At 53.7% G+C, this 24014-nt stretch overlaps 1 protein-coding gene across 1 annotated transcript in view; it reads right to left on the reverse strand.

Moving 5' to 3' along the window:
• The window catches only part of OSBP2 (oxysterol binding protein 2), a 90603-nt gene that overhangs the window by 26629 nt on the left and 39960 nt on the right, over positions 1 to 24014 (reverse strand). Inside the window, 1 exon segment of the mRNA XM_079322167.1 lies at positions 2721 to 2971. Coding sequence (XP_079178293.1) covers positions 2721 to 2971 — 251 coding nt within the window.

Below are 24014 nucleotides of genomic sequence, written 5' to 3' on the forward strand. Positions count from 1 at the left end.
TCAGCCCCTCTTACCTGCTTGGGATTTTGGACAGGACATGTTCCTGCTGTTCTATCCCGGCACAATGGTTTTTGTGGAATTTCCCACCCTCCACACAGTCCTGCTCAAGCTTTTATCACGTTGCAATCACCACAACCTCCTCCTTCTCTTCCTCCTCCTCTCTGGGCTGGACACAGCAAATACTGCTCTGCTTATCCATTCCCAAAGAGGAAAAATGCTGCTGGAGAATCCTCTCCCTGGCAATTCTCTGCCCACATCCCATTGCTGTTCTGGCTCCTGACAGCAAACTTGGGCAGCACCAAGGGTCTGCTGGCACCTCCCACCACTCTGCCAACCCCATTCCCAAAACTTAGACAAATTCTTTGTGGGGAGAGTGCTGCACAAGCATCCCCAAACTGCTCTGAAACACAAAAGAGATACTCAGGAAGCCCCTTCCCCCGTGATTACAGAATCCCAAAAGAGAGGATGATGCTGTGACCGTGGGGCTCTGAGCACCCTCCAGCTCCTGCTGGGAATTATTGTTATTTCTTAAAGCCTAAATCAAACAGCACCCAACCTCCTTCTGCTCAGGGCTGGGACAGCACGGTGACAGCACTGCTCCATTCACAATTCCCTGAGCTCTGCCCTCATACATTATTCCAGGACAGTAAAGCTCTGGGATTGGCTTTTTTTAAATTTCCTTTAAATATTTTATTCAGTTGTGTTCTCTCTCAGAGCATCCTGGAGTAAACCAAGCTTCTCAGGAAGGGTTATCTCACTTCCATGGAGGCACAGCCACACTCCAAACACAAGCTGTCTCAAAAAAACAACTGGAAAGCACTGTGAGGCTGCACAGGGCAGGAGCAGCACTGGGAGCTGCACAGGGCAGGAGCAGCACTGGGAGATGCACAGGGCAGGAGCAGCACTGGGAGCTGCACAGGGCAGGAGCAGCACTGGGAAATGCACAGGGCAGGAGCAGCACTGGGATATGCACAGGGCAGGAGCAGCACTGGGAGCTGCACAGGGCAGGAGCAGCACTGGGAGATGCACAGGGCAGGAGCAGCACTGGGAGCTGCACAGGGCAGGAGCAGCACTGGGAGATGCACAGGGCAGACAGGGCAGGAGCAGCACTGGGAGCTGCACAGGGCAGGAGCAGCACTGAGGCTGCACAGGGCAGGAGCAGCACTGGGAGCTGCACAGGGCAGGAGCAGCACTGGGAGATGCACAGGGCAGGAGCAGCACTGGGAGCTGTACAGGGCAGGAGCAGCACTGAGGCTGCACAGGGCAGGAGCAGCACTGGGATATGCACAGGGCAGGAGCAGCACTGGGAGCTGCACAGGGCAGGAGCAGCACTGGGAGCTGTACAGGGCAGGAGCAGCACTGAGGCTGCACAGGGCAGGAGCAGCACTGGGAGATGCACAGGGCAGGAGCAACACTGGGAGCTGTACAGGGCAGGAACAGCACTGGGAGATGCACAGGGCAGGAGCAGCACTGAGGCTGCACAGGGCAGGAGCAGCACTGGGAGATGCACAGGGCAGGAGCAGCACTGAGGCTGCACAGGGCAGGAGCAGCACTGAGGCTGCACAGGGCAGACAGGGCAGGAGCAGCACTGGGAGCTGCACAGGGCAGGAGCAGCACTGGGAGCTGCACAGGGCAGGAGCAGCACTGTGAGGCTGCACAGGGCAGGAGCAGCACTGGGAGATGCACAGGGCAGGAGCAGCACTGTGAGGCTGCACAGGGCAGGAGCAGCACTGGGAGCTGCACAGGGCAGACAGGGCAGGAGCAGCACTGGGAGATGCACAGGGCAGGAGCAGCACTGTGAGGCTGCACAGGGCAGGAGCAGCACTGGGAGCTGCACAGGGCAGACAGGGCAGGAGCAGCACTGGGAGCTGCACAGGGCAGGAGCAGCACTGGGAGGCTGCACAGGGCAGGAGCAGCACTGGGAGCTGCACAGGGCAGGAGCAGCACAAGGAGCTGCACAGGGCAGGAGCAGCACTGGGAGCTGCACAGGGCAGGAGCAGCACTGTGAGGCTGCACAGGGCAGACAGGGCAGGAGCAGCACTGGGAGATGCACAGGGCAGGAGCAGCACTGTGAGGCTGCACAGGGCAGGAGCAGCACTGGGAGCTGCACAGGGCAGACAGGGCAGGAGCAGCACTGGGAGCTGCACAGGGCAGGAGCAGCACTGGGAGGCTGCACAGGGCAGGAGCAGCACTGGGAGCTGCACAGGGCAGGAGCAGCACAAGGAGCTGCACAGGGCAGGAGCTGCACAGGGCAGGAGCTGCAGCAGTACCAGCACCACTTCCTGACCTCCAAGAAGCCAGCTGAAGAGCAGAGCCAGCGTGAGACCCCAAGGGGGTTAAATCCCACAGCTGTGTGGAACATCAGCAGCTTCATGGAAGCAGTGAGGATGTGAGGCATGTGGGATGTGGGTCTCAACCTGCAGCGGGCTCTGAAGTGCTGTGCCAGGCAGAATTCCCCCCATGGAGCAGGAGAAGCCCCTCAACATCCCCAACAGCCACATTTCCAGCTTTACAAACCGACCTATGCCATTCTGTAGGGACGCAGCCGATCCGTGTCTCAGTGCAGCCCATAGCCATGCCCAGCTGCACCCTCCCACCTTCCCACGCCCGCACCGCGGTGCCGAGCCCGATCCCCGCGGTAACACGAGCCAGGGGAGCAACCCGGGAGGGCAGCAGGACGGAGGAACAGGAGGAGGAGGGGCAGGGGAGGCGGCACTCACGTTGATCATAGCATTGGAGGTGATCCGGAAGAGCGTGGCGCGCTCGTTCACCGCCTTGATCTTCTCGCCGCTGTCGGCCGGCAGGCGCAGGTTCTCCAGCTCGCTGAGCGAGCGCTGCAGGGCCGCGCCGTGCTTGGCGATCAGCTCATTGCAGGTGCTCAGGTCCTCCAGCTTACTCGACAGCGTCTTCAGGGGGCCGTGCAGCTCGCTCTTGTCTGACTGCGAGGCGGGCTCCTCGTCACCCGAGTCATCTGCACGGGGAGGGATGGAGAGAACAGCGTTTCCATGGCTACAGCGCCACGGGCAGGGAGCAGGGACAGGGACAGGGACAAGGGACAAGGCAACAGGGACAAGGGACAAGGGAACAGGGAGCAGGGATAGGGAGCAGGGACAGGGACAAGGGAGCAGGGAGCAGGGACAGGGACAAGGGACAAGGGAACAGGGAGCAGGGAGCAGGGACAAGGAGCAGGGACAAGGGACAAGGAAACAGGGACAAGGAAGCAGGGACAGGGACAAGGGACAAGGGAGACCAGGGACAAGAGAGCGGGGACAAGGGAGCGGGGACAAGGGACAAGGGACAATGGAACAGGAAACAGAGACCAGGGAGAAGGGAGAAGGGAGAAAGGAGAAGGGACCAGGGACCAGGGAGAAGAGAGAAAGGAGAAGGGAGAAAGAAGGGAGAAAGAAGGGAGAAGAGAGAGACCAGACCAGACCAGGGACAAGAGACCAGGGATCAGGAAGCAGAGACTAGGGACCAGAACCAGGACTAGGAATCAGGGAGCAGGGACCTCCCCTCCTGCCTCCTGCCACCGTGGTGCCCCCGGAGCACAGTGTGGTGGGGGTGGCACCCAGGGCCCTGAGCAGCTGCTGCTGTGGCTGTCACCAAGATCTGGTTCAGAGCTGGGTGGTGGGGTGGCACAGGGGGTGCCACACACCAAACCCACCCTTCCCAGCTCACTGGGGTGGATCCACCCTGCACTGGGGGCTCTGCCAGCTCTGCTCAGGGCAGGGTGAACTGTGCCACCTGAGATAAAGGTCACAGACACCAAAATCACTGTGACACTTTACCCAAAACCACCACATCTTCAGAGGGGAGAAAACTCCACCATCAGCACCTCAGCTACAGCAAAAGGCCCTGCAGCTCCAGAACATTTAAAACTAGGAAAGTAACCCAAATGCACTCAGTGGGGTTAACAGCATTTCTGAGCACCCCACGGCTCCCCCAAAAGCAGCACCCAAAGCAAACACAGAGAGCAGCAGGTCCTGGGCAGGGGCTGTGCCCCATCCTTATGTTCCAAAGTTTAGCTGAGAGCTTTTCAGGTGCTCCCAAAACCCACTGAGGCAGCAGAGCACGGAGCAGCTCCTGTATCTCCCCTCAATCTTCTGTTCCTGGATTTCAGACAGATGGGCACCAGCAAAACCTGGCTGCAGCTTCTCTGCCAGGTCTGGGGGAGTTGGGGGAGTGAGAACATCCTCCAAACAATCCAGGCACGGAGCTCAGGCATGGCTCTGGTGTAATGGGGGAGCAGCACATTCCCTCTCAGGGCTGTGAGGGAAGAAGGAAACCCGTGATTCCCCAGCAGGTGGGTGTTTGGCTGCTATTCCTGGCTCCTTGATAGAAGCTCTGGAAATGCTGTGGGTATTGGGAGAGGTGTTCAGGCACTGCTCAGACTGAATCCACAGCAAGGAAACCAGAGGCAGAGCACCCTTTGATTACTGTGACCCAAAGGGAAGGATCTGGATAACTGTGACAGGATCATTAACCCAGAGTGGAAGCAGGAGCAGAGCACAGCACAGTGTCACACCTGCACTCAGGGTGAACCTCCCCAGAATGGAAGTGATGGGACAGGAGGCACAGCTCAGGGACAGCACTGATCCTCCACAGCAGGACCAGCCTCACTGCCCAATGACAACAGAGAAAACCCAAGGGAAACAGGGCACAGAGCAAACCACAAGTGGCTCATGAAGCACCAGGACAGCATTCCCCAATGCCACCACTTGGTCCCTTGTGACAAACACAAGCAGCAGCTGCTGGAGCCAGGAGAGGAAGAGGCCACCAAGGACAATCAGAGCTCCCAGAGAAACTAGCTGAGAGCTACCCAGGCAAGGGGAGCTGCCAGCTGAGGAGTTTGAGACAGGCTGGGGAGCTGCTGAGCCTGGACAGGGGACAGCACCAGAGGTCTGACAACACACCCGGGATCAGGGAAGTGTCCAGAACAGCTGGTAGGGAAATGGGAATAGGAACAGGCAGGATTCCAAGGACTCCATCCCAGGAGGGTGCAGAGGCACCACAGCCATGGCACAGGCTCACAACACAGGACAACTCCAAAGACCTGGTCAGAAAATCAAAGCCACTTTTCTACTAATACAGAAAACAACCAAACCTCCTCAAGGTCCATTTTTGGATACAAAAGTCTCAAGTATTCCACCTGTGCTGGGGCACACAGAGGCTCTCCAGCAGTGTGGGCACATTCCCTGGCCTTGGATATTGTCTCTGCACCTGTCCTGAGGCAGGGCTGCCACAGACAGAGCACTCCACACCCCGGACACCCACTGGCAGAGGGGCACCAGCTGCTCCTGCTGCTCTGAGCTGTGTCCTGGGGCTGTCCAGGGCCCTCCCTCACCATCTCTCTCCAGGTGAGAAGCTGTGCTCTTCCCACCAGCAGCCCAGCAGTCTCTGCAGGCTGGGCCTTCACTCCAGAATGCAGAGCCTCTCCTACACAGCTCTGGGATCTGATCACTAACGAGGATGGACTTTAACAGCCAATTCATAATAAACTCTCATGTTTTATACAGCTCCCAGGAGCAGAAGCCAACCCTGCTGGCTCAGCTGCCATTGCCGACAGGAGCCTGAACATGGCAAAACCCATCTCTGAGGGACTCCAGGGGACAATCCAAATTTCCCAATTCTCTGTTTGCAGACATCAAAAATAATTCACAAAGACAATTTTATCTGCTTACAAGTGATGCAAAAATTGTGCCAAGCAAGAGAAAGTGCTTCTCTGCCAATCCCTAGGCAACATTTAACCCCCAAATCCCTCCTTTTCATTTTTCCCCCATCCTGCCTTACACAAAATGCTGTCCCAAACTCCTGGCTCCCGTGGGCTGTCGGTGCTCTGGGATTTCCATAGCAAAGCCTGGATCACCTTGCCCAGGTGCAATCCCAGACTACAGCCAGGGGAACCACAGGTGAGTGATTCTTCCTAAACTGGGAAGGACTCACAAGGATCACCCAGACACCCCAACACTCCCACCCTGTCCCTGGCAGCATTGTCCAAACGCTCCTGGAGCATCAGGGCTGTGCCCATTCCCTGGGGAGCCTGGGCAGTGCCAGCACCCTCTGGGGGAGGGAAGAACCTTTCCCTGAGCTCCAGCCTGAGCCTGGGCAGTGCCAGCACCCTCTGGGGGAGAGAAGAACCTTTCCCTGAGCTCCAGCCTGAGCCTGGGCAGTGCCAGCACAGGGATGGCAGAGCACGGAGAGGGACGGGCTCTGCACTTTGCCAGGACATTATTTCCTGCCCATTGATTGAGGCTGTGGGAACAATTCCTGCCCAAGTGCTCAGCTTGAGGCAGGAATGAAGCATGGCCTAATTTTTTATCACTGTGCAGAATTATATAAATGCCTCACAACCCAGGAAAAGGGGGAAGGAACCTGGGTCAGCCCAGTGATGCTGTTCATTCCAGCTGAGCATCCCTCAGCAGCTCCTGCTGTCCCAAAGCTGCTGCTGTGGGATGCTGGAATGCTGCCAGGGTGGGCAGCAGGACCCCACCTTCCTCCTCCTGCCTGGGCAACTGCAATCATAGAATCATGGAATGGTTTGGGTTGGGAACTTAAAGCTCACCTTCTTCCATCTTCTTGAGATGGGCAGGGACACCTTCCACTAGAGTAGGAACCAATTATATAATATTTTTAAAATATAAATATCTCAAGCAACATAATTTGTTGCAATTAAATCAAAGCATGGGAAGAAGGAAATCCAATGTCACAGCTACAGTCAAATAAATCAGAGCAGCTGAAAGTACAAATGATCACACAGAGCACCCAAACCTCCTCACTGCCATTCCCAAGGTGCAGCTCTGACACTGGCTCTGAAGGTGCTCCTACCTTTCTCCTGGGAGCTCCTGGGAAAGCTGACCAAATCCCCAATCCACAGAAACAGGAATCCTTCTGTTTCCTGCAGCAAGCAGCAGCCACTCAGAGCAGCAGCCCCAGGTCCCAGCAGAGCAGCCCTGCTCCCCCAGGCCATCCCCAGCAGCTCTCAGCAGGACAAACTGCCATGGGAATGTTGTGACACAGCACAGGACAGGGGCTCTGGGCTCTGGCATCCCTCACTCCCCATCAGGGCTACTCTCAGGATCATTTAGGCAGGAGAAGACCTCCAAGACCATCATGTCCCACCTCTGACCAACCTTTGCACATGACACAACAACTCCTGTAGTCACAGCTGAAGATTATCATGAAGGGCTGCAGGACAGAGCTGCAGAAATACTTATCCTATTTCTGAGGATGAAGGATTCACTCATCCAGAAAGGTGGAAAAGCAGCAAGCCTCTGCCTGGAGGTCTTTGCTTGGAGCCCAGCCAAACACCACAGCTTTGAGGATCCTGCCTTTATTCCAGCTTTTGTATCAGCTCAGACAGGGAAAAAATGATTTGGCTTTGCTAAGGCTGGGAAACTGCCTGAAGGTCAGGAAATACCCAGAGAGAGTCTATCCAGGGCTCATCATTTGAGGATGGATCACAGGAGATTTGAAGAAGCCAAAGTGCAGCAGGCCCAGCAAGATCACAGCACTGGGACTTCAGCCTGAGTGGGGGATTCCTAAAGGCACCTGCTCGGGGTCCCAGAACCTCCTGGAAGCTGCAGAAACACAGATTCCTCAATACCTGGGAGGATTTAGGAGAGGGAGGAGGGGGAGAGGGGAAACATGACTCCCACAGAGTGATGGTGAGGGGCACCCAGCAGAATCTGACTGAAACATTTTCCAGCACAGCCCAGGAGTTTTAGGGATGGGAATTCCAAACATGCAGGGAATGAGAAGGAACCAGAACAGGGGAAGTGAGGACTGGCTGAGGTGAGGATGCTCAGGGGCTGGAGCACAGCCAGGGCAGGGACAGAGCTGGGGAAGGGGCTGCAGCCCCAGGAGAGGCTGAGGGAGCTGGAAAGGGGCTCAGCCTGGAGCAAAGGAGGCTCAGGGGGCCCTTGTGGCTCTGCACAACTCCCTGACAGGAGGGGACAGCCGGGGGGGTCGGGCTCTGGGAACAGGGAACAGGGACAGGAGGAGAGGGAACGGCCTCAGGGTGGGCCAGGGGAGGCTCAGGGTGGATTTTGGGAAAATCCCTTCATGGAAAGAGCTGTCAGGGTGGCACAGCAGCCCAGGGCAGCGTGGGAGTCCCTATTCCTGGAGGTATTTTACTCCATGGTTCCCAGCCCTCAGCACACCCTGGCCCTGCAGAGGGATGGGCTCAGTGATGGATTCCCTCTTTCCACATAGGACATACAGTGGTGCTCCAGCTCTGCCCTCTGCTCTCCATGGAATGAAGAGCCTCCCTAGAGCAGCAAACCCTCAGGGGTGGTGGGGGGCTCCCAGTCCCAGCCTGGGATGCAGGTGGGCCTGGATCCCCTCAGGAAGCAGCACATCTCTGGCTCAGGAGCTTCACCCCAGCTCACCCTGCTCCTCCTCAGAGCTCCTCCTGCTCAGAATGAAAGGCAGACATTCAGCAGGAATTCCTGTCACTCTTCCCCAGGGAACAAAAGCTCCTCAAGAAAACAAACATGAAAGGCTGGCAGGAAAAATCTGACAACAAATTGCCAAGTTCCTCTGGCTCCTGTGCTGTGGATGAGGCAGCCCAGCCTCCACAGCATCCTCCTAAGGATTCCTGCACTCCCAATGTGCACTGGAGACCTCCCTGTGCTCGCCTGGATTTTAATTCATCCTCCTCTCCATCCTACAGCCAAGCCTTGTCCTGGCCTTGTGCAGGGCTTGGTGCCAACACCTCCAGGACCCTGGGCTGGAGCAGTGCCTTTGGGCTGAGCAGAGTGGGAGCAGCCATCACCACCCAAGCCCAACCCATCCCTCTTCCTCATGCCACAACACAAGTGTGGCACAGCAGGACTGGCCCCAGGAGCTGCAGTAACCCACATAACACCCCCTCCCCCTCCTCCTCCTCCTTTCCCCCTCACTCCAGGAAGGCTCCACAAATGCAGCTTCCTGCTCTCCTCTCATGCACTTGGGGAACATTTGCAAGCACAGGCTCACATCCCAGAGACACAAAGCACAGCAGATTCTCATATATCCCCTCTCCAGGAACACTCCAGGCCCTGCCTTACAGCACCCCCAAAGCCAAGGGCTCCCCAAGCCCAGCCCTTCATGCTGTGTGTGGACTGGGGAGCAGCCCTGGGTTTGGTTTGTAGGGCACCGGCTGGCAGTGTTGCTATAGGAACAGGCAGCCTCACTGTAAACTGGGCAGATTATTTTTGGAGCTGTGATGCAATTTAATCTATGGGAAATGGATCAGCAGCCACTGTCCATAAGCCTCCTCTGGCTTGTTTCTCAGCCCAGAAAACACAAACCTCAGTGCCTGGAGCAGCATCCTGCCAGAGCCACCAAGGCAGAGCTCCCTTCACACCCCCTTTTTCCAGCTTGAAATCTTCCCTCAGATAAATGTTTTGCATTGCCTGAAATTTCTCCAGAGCTGGTGGGAGAGCTGCTGGCTGGAGGCACAACAGCAGAGCATCCCCATGCTCTGGGGACAGGCTGGGGCTCTGCAGTGCAGTGCATGGGGATCCCAGGGACAGGGACCCCACAGGAGGCACTGCCACGCTGAGCTCCCACCCCAAAACACCTGGGAGCAATCCCAGGTTGCTGCTGCTCGTGGCTGGGCTGTTCCAGTGCTGCCTGTGGATGAGCAGAGCTGGGATAAACCAGGAGGAGGAGAAGGGATTGAAGGGTTCAGCATCAGACCTTTTATTCCAAAATTCCCAAACTGCATCCAGGATCTGGCTGTGATGTCTCCAGCCCAAAGCACCACAGCTCCTCAGTCCCACACCGTGGCTGGGGCAGGGAGCTCACCCCTACTAATCTTCCTCTCCAGGTCCAGCACAGCTCCCCTCACCTTCCATCCCTCACCTTTCTTCTCCCTGTGAGTGGAAAACCTTCCCTTCCCAGTATCCTCATTTTCAGCAACAGTTCCTGTCCTTCTTACATCATCCTGAACCTCTCCCCAGTCCTCCTGCAAGCCTGAGCTGCTTCCCTCCCACTCCACTGGAGCCTCCCAAAGGCAGGAGTGCCCTGTGCTGGAAATTAAACCCAGCTTTCTCCTGGAGGCAGCTGGGATGAGCTGATGGGGGAGCTGGAAGTGTGGGATCAATACTGCAGGAGTGAAGCTGAGCCAGGGCAGAGATCCCTGAGTGCTGCCCACAGGGAAAGCTCTGATGGGATAGAAGCAATGCTGGTGACTAATTCAAATCCAGCACTCCTGGGCTGCCCCAAAGCCACCAGAGATCACAGCAGTGACAATGGGGCATCTCAGCAGCTGATTTTTCCATCAGAAGCAGGGGGAGCTGTGCTTGGAAGCATGGAAGCCCCAACCCTGGCTGTTCCCAATCCCTGGAACAAGCAGCCTTCAGGTGCCCAGATCATCCAACCACCAGCACAGCACAGATTATCCCTCTATTCCCAATTCCACCTCTTGTGGAACTGCCTTTTCCCACACTTGTCTGGGAATTTTGGATCTAGAAGCATGAGAAGTATCCCACTGACTGGGAAAAGCCTTTTCTCCTCCCACAGAGTGGAGGATGTCCACAAGGTTTAGCCAGCAGCAAATCCTGCATCCATCCCAGCCAAAATTCCAGGCTCTTTCTCCTCACAGTAAATCCACAGAAATCAATCCCACCTCCCTTCCAGATATCCCAACACCAAGCAAGGCTATATGATTCAGAATCACCAGCCCTTCCTGTGTGGAATTATCCAGATCTCTGGGATGTGCTGCTCACCCATGGTTCCTGAAGCAGAGCAATTTCCACCCTGGCTCTGGCAGACCCAGCTGCTTTCATCACTTTTAATCGCTATGAATATTAAATGGAGCAGGGATCTATATTTAATAGCCTGGCCCGGCTGCCAGGGAGATGGATGAGGTTTATAGCAGCTGCAGATGCAGGAACAGGCAGAATTTTGGTGGTTAGAAAGAATTACACTGAGAATTAATCATCAAAATAGTAGGGAAAATAATCATTCATAAATCACTCCAAATCCGGGCGATCGCTCAGCAATTACCACCAACCTGGCAGGGCTGTTGCTTCTTCCTGCTAATGCAAAGGGAAAGCTGCACAGGCAAATTGGAGCCTAAAAATAGGGAAACTTGGCTGCTTGTGACAAGCTGTGACATATCCTGAAGTCATATTCAGCGGGAGCAGAGCAAACCCAGAGATCAAAGGTCACTGCTCCTAGGGGTGCTCATCTGGAGAAGGATCCAGGGAGAGCTCAGAGCCCCTGCCAGGGCCTAAAGGGGCTCCAGGAGAGCTGGAGAGGGACTGGGGACAAGGGATGGAGGGACAGGACACAGGGAATGGCTCCCATTGCCAGAGGGCAGGGCTGGATGGGATATTGGGAAGGAATTGTTCCCTGGCAGGGTGGGCAGGGCTGGCACAGGGTGCCCAGAGCAGCTGTGGATGCCCCTGGATCCCTGGCAGTGCCCAAGGTCAGGCTGGACACTGAGGTTGGAGCAGCCTGGGATGGTGGGAGGTGTCCCTGCCCATGGCAGGGGTGCAAGGAAATGGGCTTGAAGCCCATCCAACCCAAACTTTTCCATGATTCTGAAAAAATAAGCAGGATACAAAAATGTGGGAAAGCACAAAGCATCTCCATTCCCACCACTGCAGCATTCCCAGCCTGGCTATTGAACATTTTATTGCTGCAATTGCAAAATGATGATGTTCCTGGTCAATAATCCTGCACTTTGTCTGGACTGCAGTCATGCAGCTCCCAGCACAAATGGGATTTTCCCAACACCCAAACACCTGAACAACCCCTGTGAGTCGAAATTCAGGCTACAGAGTCACACAGATTGAATTTAAAACACACCAAAAGGCAAGGTTTAAACTACAAATAGGATGGACACACCAAAGAAATGGAGATGAAATGCAGGATGTGATCAATCCAAAACTCCATGAGGTGGGAGTGTAGAGATCCAACCCAACAGGCAGCCCTGGGAGCCACTGGTCATGGCTACTTCTAAATCCATACAAATCCCAATGGAACTTTAAAAAACTTAAAAAGAGCAGAGGAAGTCAGGGTTACAGAAACAGAGAAGGCAAATTTGAGACATGAGGTGGTTTCTGTTAAGTCCTCCCCAGCCCATGGCTGCTTTGGGACCCTGAACTCCCAAAGTGTCCCAGGAAAGGACACCCCTGATGGCACTGGGGCTGGGAAACACATCCCAAAGGGACAGTGACTGGGAGGACAGGGCTGGGCACAAGGGGGAGAAGTCCACTGGAGAGATTTTGACAATCCACAAGGAACAACTCGAGATACTGGGGAAGCAAAGCTGGAAAATGGAGCAGCTCTGGAGGAGGGGGGTCGGGCTCTGCTCCAGGGATCAGGGACAGGAGGAGAGGGAACGGCCTCAGGCTGGGCCAGGGGAGGCTCAGGGTGGATTTTGGAAAAATTCCCTCATGTAAAGGATGGTCAGGCACTGGCACAGCTGCCCAGGGCAGTGCTGGAGCCCCCATCCCTGGAGGGGTTTAACAGCCACGTGGATGTGGCACTTGGGGACATGGGGCAGGGGTGGCCTTGGCAGTGCTGGGGGAATAGTTGGACTTGATGCTCTCAGGGGTCTTTTCCAACCTCAAAACCATTCTGTGATTCCATAAATACCTACATATATATATATGTATGTATGTGTGTGGGCTGAAACACAGGCAGGCATCAGTAACACTTCCACAATTCTTCCCAGTGAGTTTCTTCACTATCTTTCCAAAACTCTTCTCAGGATGAGCCAAGAGAACTTTTCAAGATACCACTTTGCTGGCTTTTGGAGGAGGTGGAAGATTGGTGGTTGGTTTTCTGCTCTGCCTTTTGACTACAATACTCTGTTCTCTATTTCCAACAGGATAAGAAGTTGGGAAGCCCTATGGAAAATATGGATCCAGCCCTGGAACCTCCTGAAGAGGAATCTCAGAGAATGAGGAGCAGAGCTAGCAGGGAACTTGAGAGGAGATAAAATGAACCCAGCTGATGCTTTTGTGGGAGCACTGGGAGTCACAGTTAGTCCTGCTGGACATGGCCAAATGTCCCCCCTGTCCCCTCTGGGCACTTGTGAATAGCAATGGCCAAAAACGTGGTGGGGAAGGAGTGATTACAGGGAAATAACAGCTCATTAGCAGATAATTGGGGGCTCAGCAGCACAGCTCATTGCCAGGAGAGAAAATAAAAAAAATTAAATAATGGTTTGATAAAAATAGAAAATTCTTCATTCTGCAGCTCAGAAAAGCAGTGACACACAAAGTGCTGAACTCCAGAAAAAGCTGGGATGCAGAGCTGGGGCCAGGGACAGTGACTGCCTCTTGTCACACCTGGAAAATGCTTCCCTGCCAGGAATCCCTGCAGAGAAGCTGCACCTGGCTCCACTGGCAGGAGGCAAGCACACAGCCCCAGGGCCTGCAGCACCACCTCCAGCTCCTCAGGAAGTGCCCAGGGACACCAGCAGAGCCCCTGCCAGAGCCCAAACGGGCTCCAGGAGAGCTGGAGAGGGACTGGGGACAAGGGATGGAGGGACAGGACACAGGGAATGGCTCCCACTGCCAGAGGGCAGGGCTGGATGGGATATTGGGAAGGAATTGTTCCCTGGCAGGGTGGGCAGGGCTGGCACAGGGTGCCCAGAGCAGCTGTGGCTGCCCCTGGATCCCTGGGGGTGTCCAAGGCCAGGCTGGACATTGGGGCTGGAGCAGCCTGGGATGGTGGCAGGTGTCCCTGCCCATGGCAAGGGTGGCACTGGATGAGCTTTAAGGTCCCTTCCACCCCAACCCACTCCATGACTCTGAGCTGTGGTGACCTTGCAGGAGGCCCCATCACTCCAAAATCCTGCAGTCAGCCTGGATATCCACTTACCCTCCCCACCAGCCCCTCCCAAAGCTGCCTGTGAAAGCATTTCTCATCCCTGGATAGACCCACACCAGCAGGACAGAGGCACAGACACCTCTGGGTCCCTTTCTGAGCCTCTCAAAAATCCACATCAACCTGAACATCTCCCATCTGCCCTGCACTAAACCACCCTTGCTCCTTTGTCCCTGTACCCCCTGAACTCACAGCCCACATCTCATCCAACATACCCCAGCAGGGAGGACTTGCCCTGCCTGCAGCTCCAGGACCATCTCCAAGGGAATATTTAGCCCATGGACACAAGTGACATCATAAATAATTCAGTCACTTGTTCTTGTCCAAAGCACGTCAGAAAATGTACAAAACTTGTTAATTAATTGTTTCTGTTCGTTGAGTCCCTGAATCCTTCAGTATCCAGTGATTACTCTGGATTTGCATCACTCCCCCACACTGAAATGGAGCAGCTGCCACAGTCTGGTGGCACCATGAGCTTGGGGACAAGAAGTCCCTGAGTCCCTGAAGAGGTGACAGGCAGGACACCAGGCCAGGCACAAGCAGCTTCCTTAGCCAGGAACAAGCCCAAAAATAACTACAATTCAAATATTTCAGAGGAAATGAGGTTTTTTCAGAGCAGAAACTCACAGAAGTGAGCTCTGTCACAGATGGGGGTGACACCCTGTTCTTACCCAGATAACAGCAAGCCCTGGCTGCTGCCACCAAAACCATCACAGGTCTTGGATGTCTCCTCTTGCATCACTGAACATCCATTTTTCATGATGTTTAAACATTTTCCAGCCCTAGGTCCATCTCCAGTGTCAGCAGGGTGAGGAGGGGAGCTCACAGATGGGCTGGCCTCTCCCCCTGACATCCATCAGGGAAGGAGATGTGGAAGCCTTGGAGAGCTCCAGGAGCTGCCATCCCTGAGGATAACATCATCCTTGGTGTACCCAGCACCACTCCCAGGGGCTCACCACAGTCAATCTGGCTCAGGATTTCTTTATTTTATGTTTTTTACCAGGAGCTTTTTTTTCTGGAAGTCTCCCAGCAGCAGGGAACACATGTCCAGCCCTAGGCTTCCTCCTGCTCCCAGAAAGCAGTGGGAGATGTGCAAAGGACACAAGGACACCCCTGCCAGCTCCCTCCCTGCTCACTGAGCCTGTGGACAAGGAGGGGGATGACAAGGGCCCTCACTCCCAGGGAGGGGGAGCAGAGGGAGAGGGAGGCAGGGAAGGGACAGGCTGTGATGGCCCTGTCCCTGTCACACCCACAGCTGTGCAGGGTCACAGGGGATCAGCAGAGCCCAGCAGCACCAGGACAACAGCAGTGATGGTGTGCTGGGACATGGGCAGCCATCCCAAACCACACAGAGCACCTCAAAGACAGCACCTCAGCCTCCCTCCTCCCACACCCAGCAGTGTCCCTTGCCTCAGGATCAGGGCTCAGCACACCCCAGCCTTTGGAGAAGCAGCCAGGCTGAGCCATGGAGATGGAGACACATCCTGATGGGCACTGAAACCCTCCTGAGCTGCCAGGGCTCAGCTTACCCGGGGTAAGAGGATCCAGGGTGTCAGATATCCACCCTGTTCCCATTCCCAAAGGTCAGGACATGCAGAGATGTGCAGGACTTGGGAGTCTCCCAGCCCCCTGCTCTGCTCAGAGCCTCAGGCAGGATGGCAGCAGGGCAGCAGCACCCCAAAAAGGGCATCCAATTTCCATCCCTTTTACCTCTGGATTTCAATCCTGCTCCCTCAGAACCCACAGGCAGGGAAAGCCTCCAAGCCCATAAAGTCCAAACTGTGCCTGATCCACATCCTGTCACCAGCCCAGAGCACTGAGTGCCACATCCTGGCCCCCCTGGACACTCCAGGGATGGAGACTCCAAACCTTTCAATGCCTGACTGCTCTTTCCATGAAGAAATTTTCCCAAAATCCACCTTGAGCCTCCCCTGGCCCACCCTGAGGCCGTTCCCTCTCCTCCTGTCCCTGTTCCCTGTTCCCAGAGCCCGACCCCCCCCGGCTGTCCCCTCCTGTCAGGGAGTTGTGCAGAGCCACAAGGGCCCCCTGAGCCTCCTTTGCTCCAGGCTGAGCCCCTTTCCAGCTCCCTCAGCCTCTCCTGGGGCTGCAGCCCCTTCCCCAGCTCTGTCCCTGCCCTGGACACGCTGCAGCCCCTCCAGGTCTCTGCTGTCAGGAGGGTTCCAGAGCTGCCCCAGCACTGGAGGTGCCCCAGCAGGGCCAGCACAGGGCAGGGGCACTGCCCTGCTCCTGCTGCCACCCAGGGCTGGCACAGCCCAGCTGCCCTTGGCCTCTGGGCTCCTGTCCTGCCCCTGTCACCAGCACCCCCAGGGCTTTCCCCACCAGCAGCTTTCCAGCCCCTCTGTCCCCAGATCACCTCCCTGCAAGGACAGGTGATTTTAAGGGTGTCACAGGATAACAGACCTGTCCCCAAGGCCAGGACACTGTCACATATCCCAGGTAAGAGCACAAAATCACAGTTCCACTGCCTGTGGTGAGCCATGGACCATCCCACATGGGCCCCATACCTGGCACCACCTCCTTTACAGCCAGGACAACCCCAAGCCCCCTCCAGGTCCTGCTGTGGGAACACTTGCAAATCCAGGTTTGATCCCTGCAGGAAGCAGCAGCACAGCAGCACTGGCTGCACTGACAGCTGCTCCAGCAGCAGGACACAGAGCAGGCAGGGCTGAGGCCAGGCCATGCTCTGCTCCCTGCACAGCAGGTCCTGTCAAAGATTTACTGCCAAAAGCCCCTCAGAACAACCAGTTAATCCCTGGAATGTCTCAGGAGGTCAGCACAGAGAGGGAGAAGGGCACTCTATGTTGCCCAGTCCCCCCAGGAAGTGCTGTGCTGGCTGTCAGTGCAGACAGATCAGGGAAAAAAGGAAAAGAAAGAAATCCACTCCTGCTGCAGCCAGGGTCTCTATTTGCAGAGCCCTTTGATGGAGCTGGGAGTTCATCTCCCTTCCAATCCTATAAGAGCATTTCTGGTCTCTAATTAACACCATCAGGCTGTCAAGATGGCCACTTCCTCCCTAATTACTGTGCTTTGTAATTAAGATACAGCTAATAAACTCCTGTTATTAGTGATTGCTGCTGATCAGCTCTGAGGTGCAGAGCAGCTCCTGCCTTGTGCCTGCACCAGGAGCTCCTAGGCAGTGCATCCATGTCATGGAATCCCACATGATTTGGGTTGGAAAAGCCCTTTAAGGTCATTGAGTCCAACCCTTAACCCCTCAACACCTGCTGGTCCAACTCCAAACCATGTCCTGACCCCTTTCCATGGCACCTGCACATCCGTGGGATGCATCCTCTCACAGGCAAGCCAGGTGTGCTCCTGGGCAGGGATCCACCTTCACAACTGCTAAAAGTGAGAGGGAACAGGGCAGACAGGGCATCATTTGGGAAGAAAATGAACATGCTCTGCCCTCAGCACATGATCTGCTGCCTGGCTGAGCACTGAGGGCTCCCTGCTGCCAAGGATGGGCTTGGCCAGCTCGGGGCACTGTGACATTCCCAGCTGGCCCCACGGACACTCACTGCCCATCCCAGTGAGAATCATGGAATAGAACCATGGAATACCCTGAGCTGACCCCCAGCATCACCCAGCCCACCTTACACTGAGCTCCCTGAGCTCCCACTGCTTGAAGAGAGAGGATTCCACAATGTGAAACATCTCCAAAAATCGCCATGGACATTCCCACATTATTATTTCACCTGGAAAAACCACCCACAGCTGAGGAAACCAGGCAGGACCCATTCAATGGACCCTGTGTGACCCATGACTCAGCCACAGCTTCATTTTAAATGAGGTGAAACCACCAGCCCTGATTACAGATTTTAAGTGCTTTTCACAAATAAATCAACTGCTAAAGCTGCAACAAAACACCTCAAATTCCCCAGGAGCTCCAGCCAGGCACAGCCCCAGCCCAAACTCCAGACCCTTAACCCAGGAGCTGAACAACCAGGATGCCATGGATGGATTCAACACCTCCCTGTGCCAAAACTCTCAGGAAAGAGCTCCCCAACTCAAGAAATTCCTAAATACATCTGGAGAAAGGCTGAACTAACATATTTGCTTTGGGAGCAGGATACAGCCTGTCCATCATCAATGCTCCAGCAGCCACCTGTGCTTGGTCCTGCTGGAAATTTAATCCAGCTCATTCCTGAGCAGACTTTAAACACTCATTTAAATGGTTCCTAGCTGGGCCATGAAATAAATACACTCTGCATGTCTGCAGGGAGAGAAATGCATTTTTCCCTCTATTTGATGGTCCCCTCTGTGTGCTGAAGCCGTGGGCCAGGTGCAGCCCAGGATCTGACATTCCTTTGAGGATAATCATCCATGTTACCATCAAATATTAATGACAGGTTGCATTTAGGCATGCTAAGAAACTAAGCACCAAACACACAGCATGGAGCTGGAGAGGGAAATTCCTGATGGAAATGCCCTCTGAAAGCAGGAACAGTGCTGCTGCTACTGGCAAGAGCTTTGAGATCCTCAAAATTAACTAATGATAAGCTAATTATCTTTATCTGTAAGCTACCCACAGACCTTTCTGTGCACAGCAAGTGAAGTGGCTGCATTGCTCTTTCTCCAAAGACCTCAGCACCAGTCCTTCCTCAATTTGGCCATGAGCCCAAAACCCAAGATCCAGTCAGCTCTGACTGAGCCAGATCAGCCCCTCAACACACAAAGAATAAAACATCTCCTTAAATCCACCTTCACCTCCCTTTGTCTCTGTATAATCTAAAGAGCACTGGCACAATTTGGACACTGGAATTGTCCCAGGCCAGGCTGGACAGGGCTTGGAGCAGCCTGGGATAGTGGAAGGTGTCCCTGCCCATGGCAGGGGTGGCACTGGAGAAGCTTTAAGGACCCTTCCAACCCAATCACTGTGGAATATTGAATCATTCAACTCAAAGATTCAATAATTGGTTTTATCTTATGAGCACAAAAGGAACTCCTAAAGCCACCCAAAGCCTCCAGGCTGAGCTCTTCTGTTCCCAAGGAATCTCCTGCTGAGCAGAGCCAGGCCCAGCTTTTCCCTGGGCTGCTCATTAAAAGTCATCAGCATTTTAAACATGCTTCAGACAGCTCCTTTTGAGGACATAAGTGAATTTAAGGACAAAATTTTGGTAGGGGAAAGAAAAAATCACAGCGTGAGGATTTCCAAATGAAAAGCAAAGCCTCCTTGGGATGTATTTTCCCATCCAAAATATTGCATTTCCAAAGGGGAATGTGCTTACCAGAGCAACACACTTTGCACATCACTGTTTTTACAGTAAACTGGTTTTTAAAGCCAACACTTTCCCAGCTTTGGTGTTCAGTTTGCTGTTGAAACATGACAAATATTTGCTTGTCATGTTGCAGGGCCAAAGCCTCTGGGTTTGTCAAATTTGTTCCACATGTGTGAAATGGATGTTCTCCCACCAGACAGGGTGTTCCATGTCACTGCAAAGCTTTCCAAAAATACCACCATAAAACGGGGGGAAAGATGCTTTGGGGACAGAGAGAGACCCCAAACTCACCTCAGAACCCCTTGGAAACATCTCCCCATGTTCCTCCCTGCAGTTCCCAAACTCACTCCCTGTTTCTCCAGTGCTCACCACTCACCTTCCCCCGAATTTTCACACAAGGCTGGTTTCAGCTTTTGATGAGAATAATTCTGGTTTGGGGCATTTTGTTCTCCACTGAAGCCTCGTTATGTAAAGCTCTGTGCAGAACTCCTGGAACACACATGTCCTTACGTCACCCAGCTGGAAAAACAGCTCCAGAAGCAAAGCAAAGGGAAGGGGGCAATCTGGATTTGATAAAAAAGATTTTATTTTTTTTTAGTCATCCGAAGCCAGATGTAAATCCTCAATTGCTTGAATTTTGATTTGACCTATTTGCATTCCTCCTCTCTTCACCCTTTTCTGGGGGAAGGAAATTGCATTTAGACAAAATAATTTATTGTGAAGTGAAGCTTGAGAGCAGGACAGGACCATAGCAGATAGTGGAATGACACAGGACCATGGGATCATGGAATGGGCTGGGTGGGAAGGGACCTTAAAGCCCATCCAGTGCCACCCCTGCCATGGCAGGGTCACCTTCCACTGTCCCAGGCTGTTCCAAGCCTCAATATCCTGCCCACCCTTCCAGGGAACAATTCCTTCCCAATATCCCATCCAGCCCTGCCCTCTGGCAGTGGGAGCCATTCCCTGTGTCCTGCCATTATCCCAAATTACATCAAAGAAGCAACATTTGGATTTCACCATCACAAGGCCTAGGTGTGAATCACCAAGTGTTCCCAGGTCCCTGCAGGCAGACCCTTGGAACACAGCAGGGATAGAAATAAAACATGGGATGTGATGAGCTGCCAGTGCCCAGGATCAGGGAATCTGTCTCTGGTCTGCAAGGGAAGCAAAGAGCATCCTGCAAATCCTCATTTCTCACCATCAGTCTTCACTGTGAGACACTGGATTTTGCTCAGCCCCTCCACTGATCAATCATGGGCTGGGTTGGGCTGGGAATGACCTTAAAGCTCACCCAGTCCCATTCCCTGCCACTGTCAGGGGTACCTTCCACTATCCCAGGCTGCTCCAAGCCCTGTCCAGCCTGGCCTGGAACACTTCCATGAATTGTTGTGCTGCCACGAAGCAACACAGAAGTTGCACTGAAAGCCAGAACCCATCCCCAGCCTCTTCCTGCTTCATCCCACTCAGAAAAAACCACCAAAATGGGGATTTCTGTCCCAAACCAGTGCAGAATTGGGCAGAGCACCCTTTATCCCATAAAGGACAGCACTCCTGCACACCCAGCACTGAGCTCTACTGGGAAACACCTGGAATAACACAGAGGGCAGGAACAGACAGGATATTTTAATGCACACCTTAAATCACAGCTCAGTGTTCCTGGAGAACAGGGCAACAACAATAACCTCATTCCATCTCAACTCCAAAGGAATTTGGCATAGAACTAAAAAAATACATCCTGCCACCAACACAGGGACTGACTTACCTATGACAGACCAATAACCTGTGCAATTAAAGGTGCTCAAAAAGAACAAATTACCAGCAAATTTAGGTGGTTTTTATATTAAAACTGAGTCAATCTGTATTTTTTAAATAAAGGAGGAAGTCCATTCTTTGTCCACCTCCAGGCAAGCCCAGCAGGGATGCAGCACAGTGATGCCTGCAGGGCAGACTGCACAGGAATATTCCTGGTGGGGTGGAAGAGCCCCTCCCCATCCCGGGCAGACACCCCAGCAGAGCAGCCCCAAGGGAAGCCCGGGGATCCGTGGGGAAGCCCGGGGACCCGTGGGAAGGCCACTGACCCTTGTGGAATTGATTGAGGCAGGCGGCGTTGCAGAAGGAGCGGAGGGATCCAGTGTCCCAGCAGCCCCTCCCCTTCATCCCCAGCGCGGGATCCTACATGGCTCCGGGATGGAGACAGCAGCCCGGGGCACTGTCCTTATTCCATCCTCCATCCCCGGCAGCGGGGCACCAGGGCTCCATCAGCACACCAGCCTCGTACCAGCATGCACCACGGAGCGGCTTAACTCCATCCCTGCCGGGAATCTCCCCGTCCTGCCCAAAACACGGGATGCAGGGCGGCACCAGCGGCCCCAGCCCGGGGAGCTTCGGCTGGCACCGCTGCGCTGGGACACCCGCCCCAAACACACAGCGATGCTGCTTTTTGGGGAGGGAGGGAGCGGGAGATGTGGAAGCTTGTCCCTTTAAATGCTGCTGGAGGTTATTTTTAGGACATTGGCTTAAAATAAAGATCAGAATTCCTTTTTTTTTTTTTTTTTTTAAATCAGAAAGTCCATTATGCACCTTAGTCACTCGGTCACATTTTACATCCCAAAGCTCCAACAGTAACAGAGCCCGGAGGCTCCTCCCGCCCTGTCCTCCCTCGGATCCATTTTCTCACCCCTCCACTCCAAAAACATTGGATTTTCCCAGCTTTAATTTTCCCGGTCTCGAGGGAATGAGTAATTCCTGAGGAAAAATGCGGCATGAATCCCAATTCAGAGCCCAGCAGCTGCTGCATGTGTGCACTGGGATCCAGAGCATGGAGTGGGAATTGGGAATCTCCAGGACTCACATGGATTAAGAGTTTGCATATGATCTTTTTTTTCCCAACTCCAGCTGGATTATGAGGATTTTACAGCAAGAAGGAAATTTTTTAATTCCAGCTTTTAAGTTGGAACCACTTTCTGTGGACACATTGAAATAAAAAGGCAGGGACTGTGCAAGAATTCCGTGTGGAAAAAGGAGAAATTCAGCCAGATCACACTATCTTTACTCAGTGCATTAAAGCCAGGGGAACTAATGCTAGCAGTGCACATACACACAAAGATTTTATTAAATTACTGGCACATTTACTGATGCCTTGGGTAAGAATCAGCATTTCTTAAGGGGAAAATTATCACCACAAGGGATTGGATTTTTAATTGGAGAGGAGAGGTAGGTCTTGATGGGATTTAGCTCAAAACAAACATTTCCTGCTTTGATGTCAGATCCAAGGACCAGCTGGAGGAAGGATCTGGGTTTTGACACAGAGACCAGAGTTGATAAATACCTATACAGGGCAATACATACACACACACACACACACATTTATATTCTGTATTATGTTCTCATTCCCACCCCCTGATCAGCAGGGATGGAGGTCACAAAACTCAGCTCCACTCCTGCTGCAAGGAAACCAAGGCAGGATCATGGAAAAAAAAACCCAAAACCCCTAAGATCCTCTCTCCATAAGGATCACATTCCCAAACTGACACAGCTCTGCATCTTTTCTGCCATCTGACCCCAGCTTCCTCCTGCTAATATTTAAGTCACACCCCCAGTCATCTTAATTTTTAGAAATCAGTCCTGTAGTTCCCTGTTTATCAACAGATTGCAGGTATGTCCCTGGATTTAGCTCATTCTGCTGCAAATCAGGGGTTACCTGGGTCCCAGGAACAGAAGAAGGTGCCTGGGAAAGGCTCCCTGCCCTGTTGCTCTGTGTCAGGAGATGAGATTTCCCATTTCTTTCCAAGGGAACTGCTGGAATCAAGATGTTACTTCTTGCTGAGCAACTGAAACTCAGGAGGTGGCTCAGATGGCAACAGGGGTGAGGGTGGAACAGCCAGGGCTGGATGAGGGGCCAGGGAAAGGCTGGGATAAATACAGGGAATGAGGGGAACCAGGAGGAGACAATCCATCTCCTCATGGCACACACAGCATCCCAGAACACACTCCCAGACCACGGGTCCCCCAGCAACACCAGTCATTCAACTTCCAGAAACTCTACCAAATTTTAAAAGCCATTAAAAAATATAACTTCTACCTTCCAAATATTTTGCCTGGAAGAAAACAAGGCAGGTAGGTCAGAGGATGACTACAGTCTGAGTTTGATCTGACTTCTTTTCTAAGTTTGATGAAATTCCAAAACAAACTGGTGGACTTCAAGAATTCTGTTTTCCCATTCCCAAGTGTTCCCTACAGCATTCTCAGCTGCAGTCACTGCACTCTTCACCTGGCATCTCTTCTATCATTATCTAGTTCATCTTGAAATCCCCCATAATCCCTAATTTTCTAGTATCTTTACAGCTCTGCCACATCCACCTCCCAAACCACCTTACAAAAACATCAGGTCATTGTTACAAAACCCTGCTAGGACTAGTGGGACCAAATCACCCCAATCTCCAGCTCATCCATTAAAATAGATTGGAAATGCTTTACCTGGAGCAGTTACAGTAACTTCTCCCTGGCTCTGAGGTTCCCTGCACCAGGCAGAATCATGGAATGGCTTGGGTGGGAAGGGACCCTAAATCCCATCTCCTTCCAGCCCCATGGGGCTGCTGCAAGCCCCATCCAGCCCAAGCAAGGGGCAGGGTGGCAGGAAGGGCTGCCCCACTGGAGGACCCCTCACACATGGGAGCACCCATCACTTCATCCATTTATCATCAACTCAAGTGTCTCACAGACTCCAGGGGCTCTCCAAACACTGCCAGACCCACTGAGCACCCCAAAAGGGCCCCACATGCTGCACCCAGAATGCTCAGCCCCTCTCTTGCTTCCCCAGGCTGCTTTTAGGGAATTACATACTGCATTTCCCACAGCACCTCTTCCTCATCCAGCACTCCAGAGGGGAGGCAGGGACAGGGACAGGGGGTGTGGGATCAGTCTTCCCCCGGGCTGCTCTCTGCA

Source organism: Erithacus rubecula, assembly GCF_903797595.1.
Source record: "Erithacus rubecula genome assembly, chromosome: 19".
Classification (NCBI taxonomy): Eukaryota; Metazoa; Chordata; class Aves; order Passeriformes; family Muscicapidae; genus Erithacus; species Erithacus rubecula.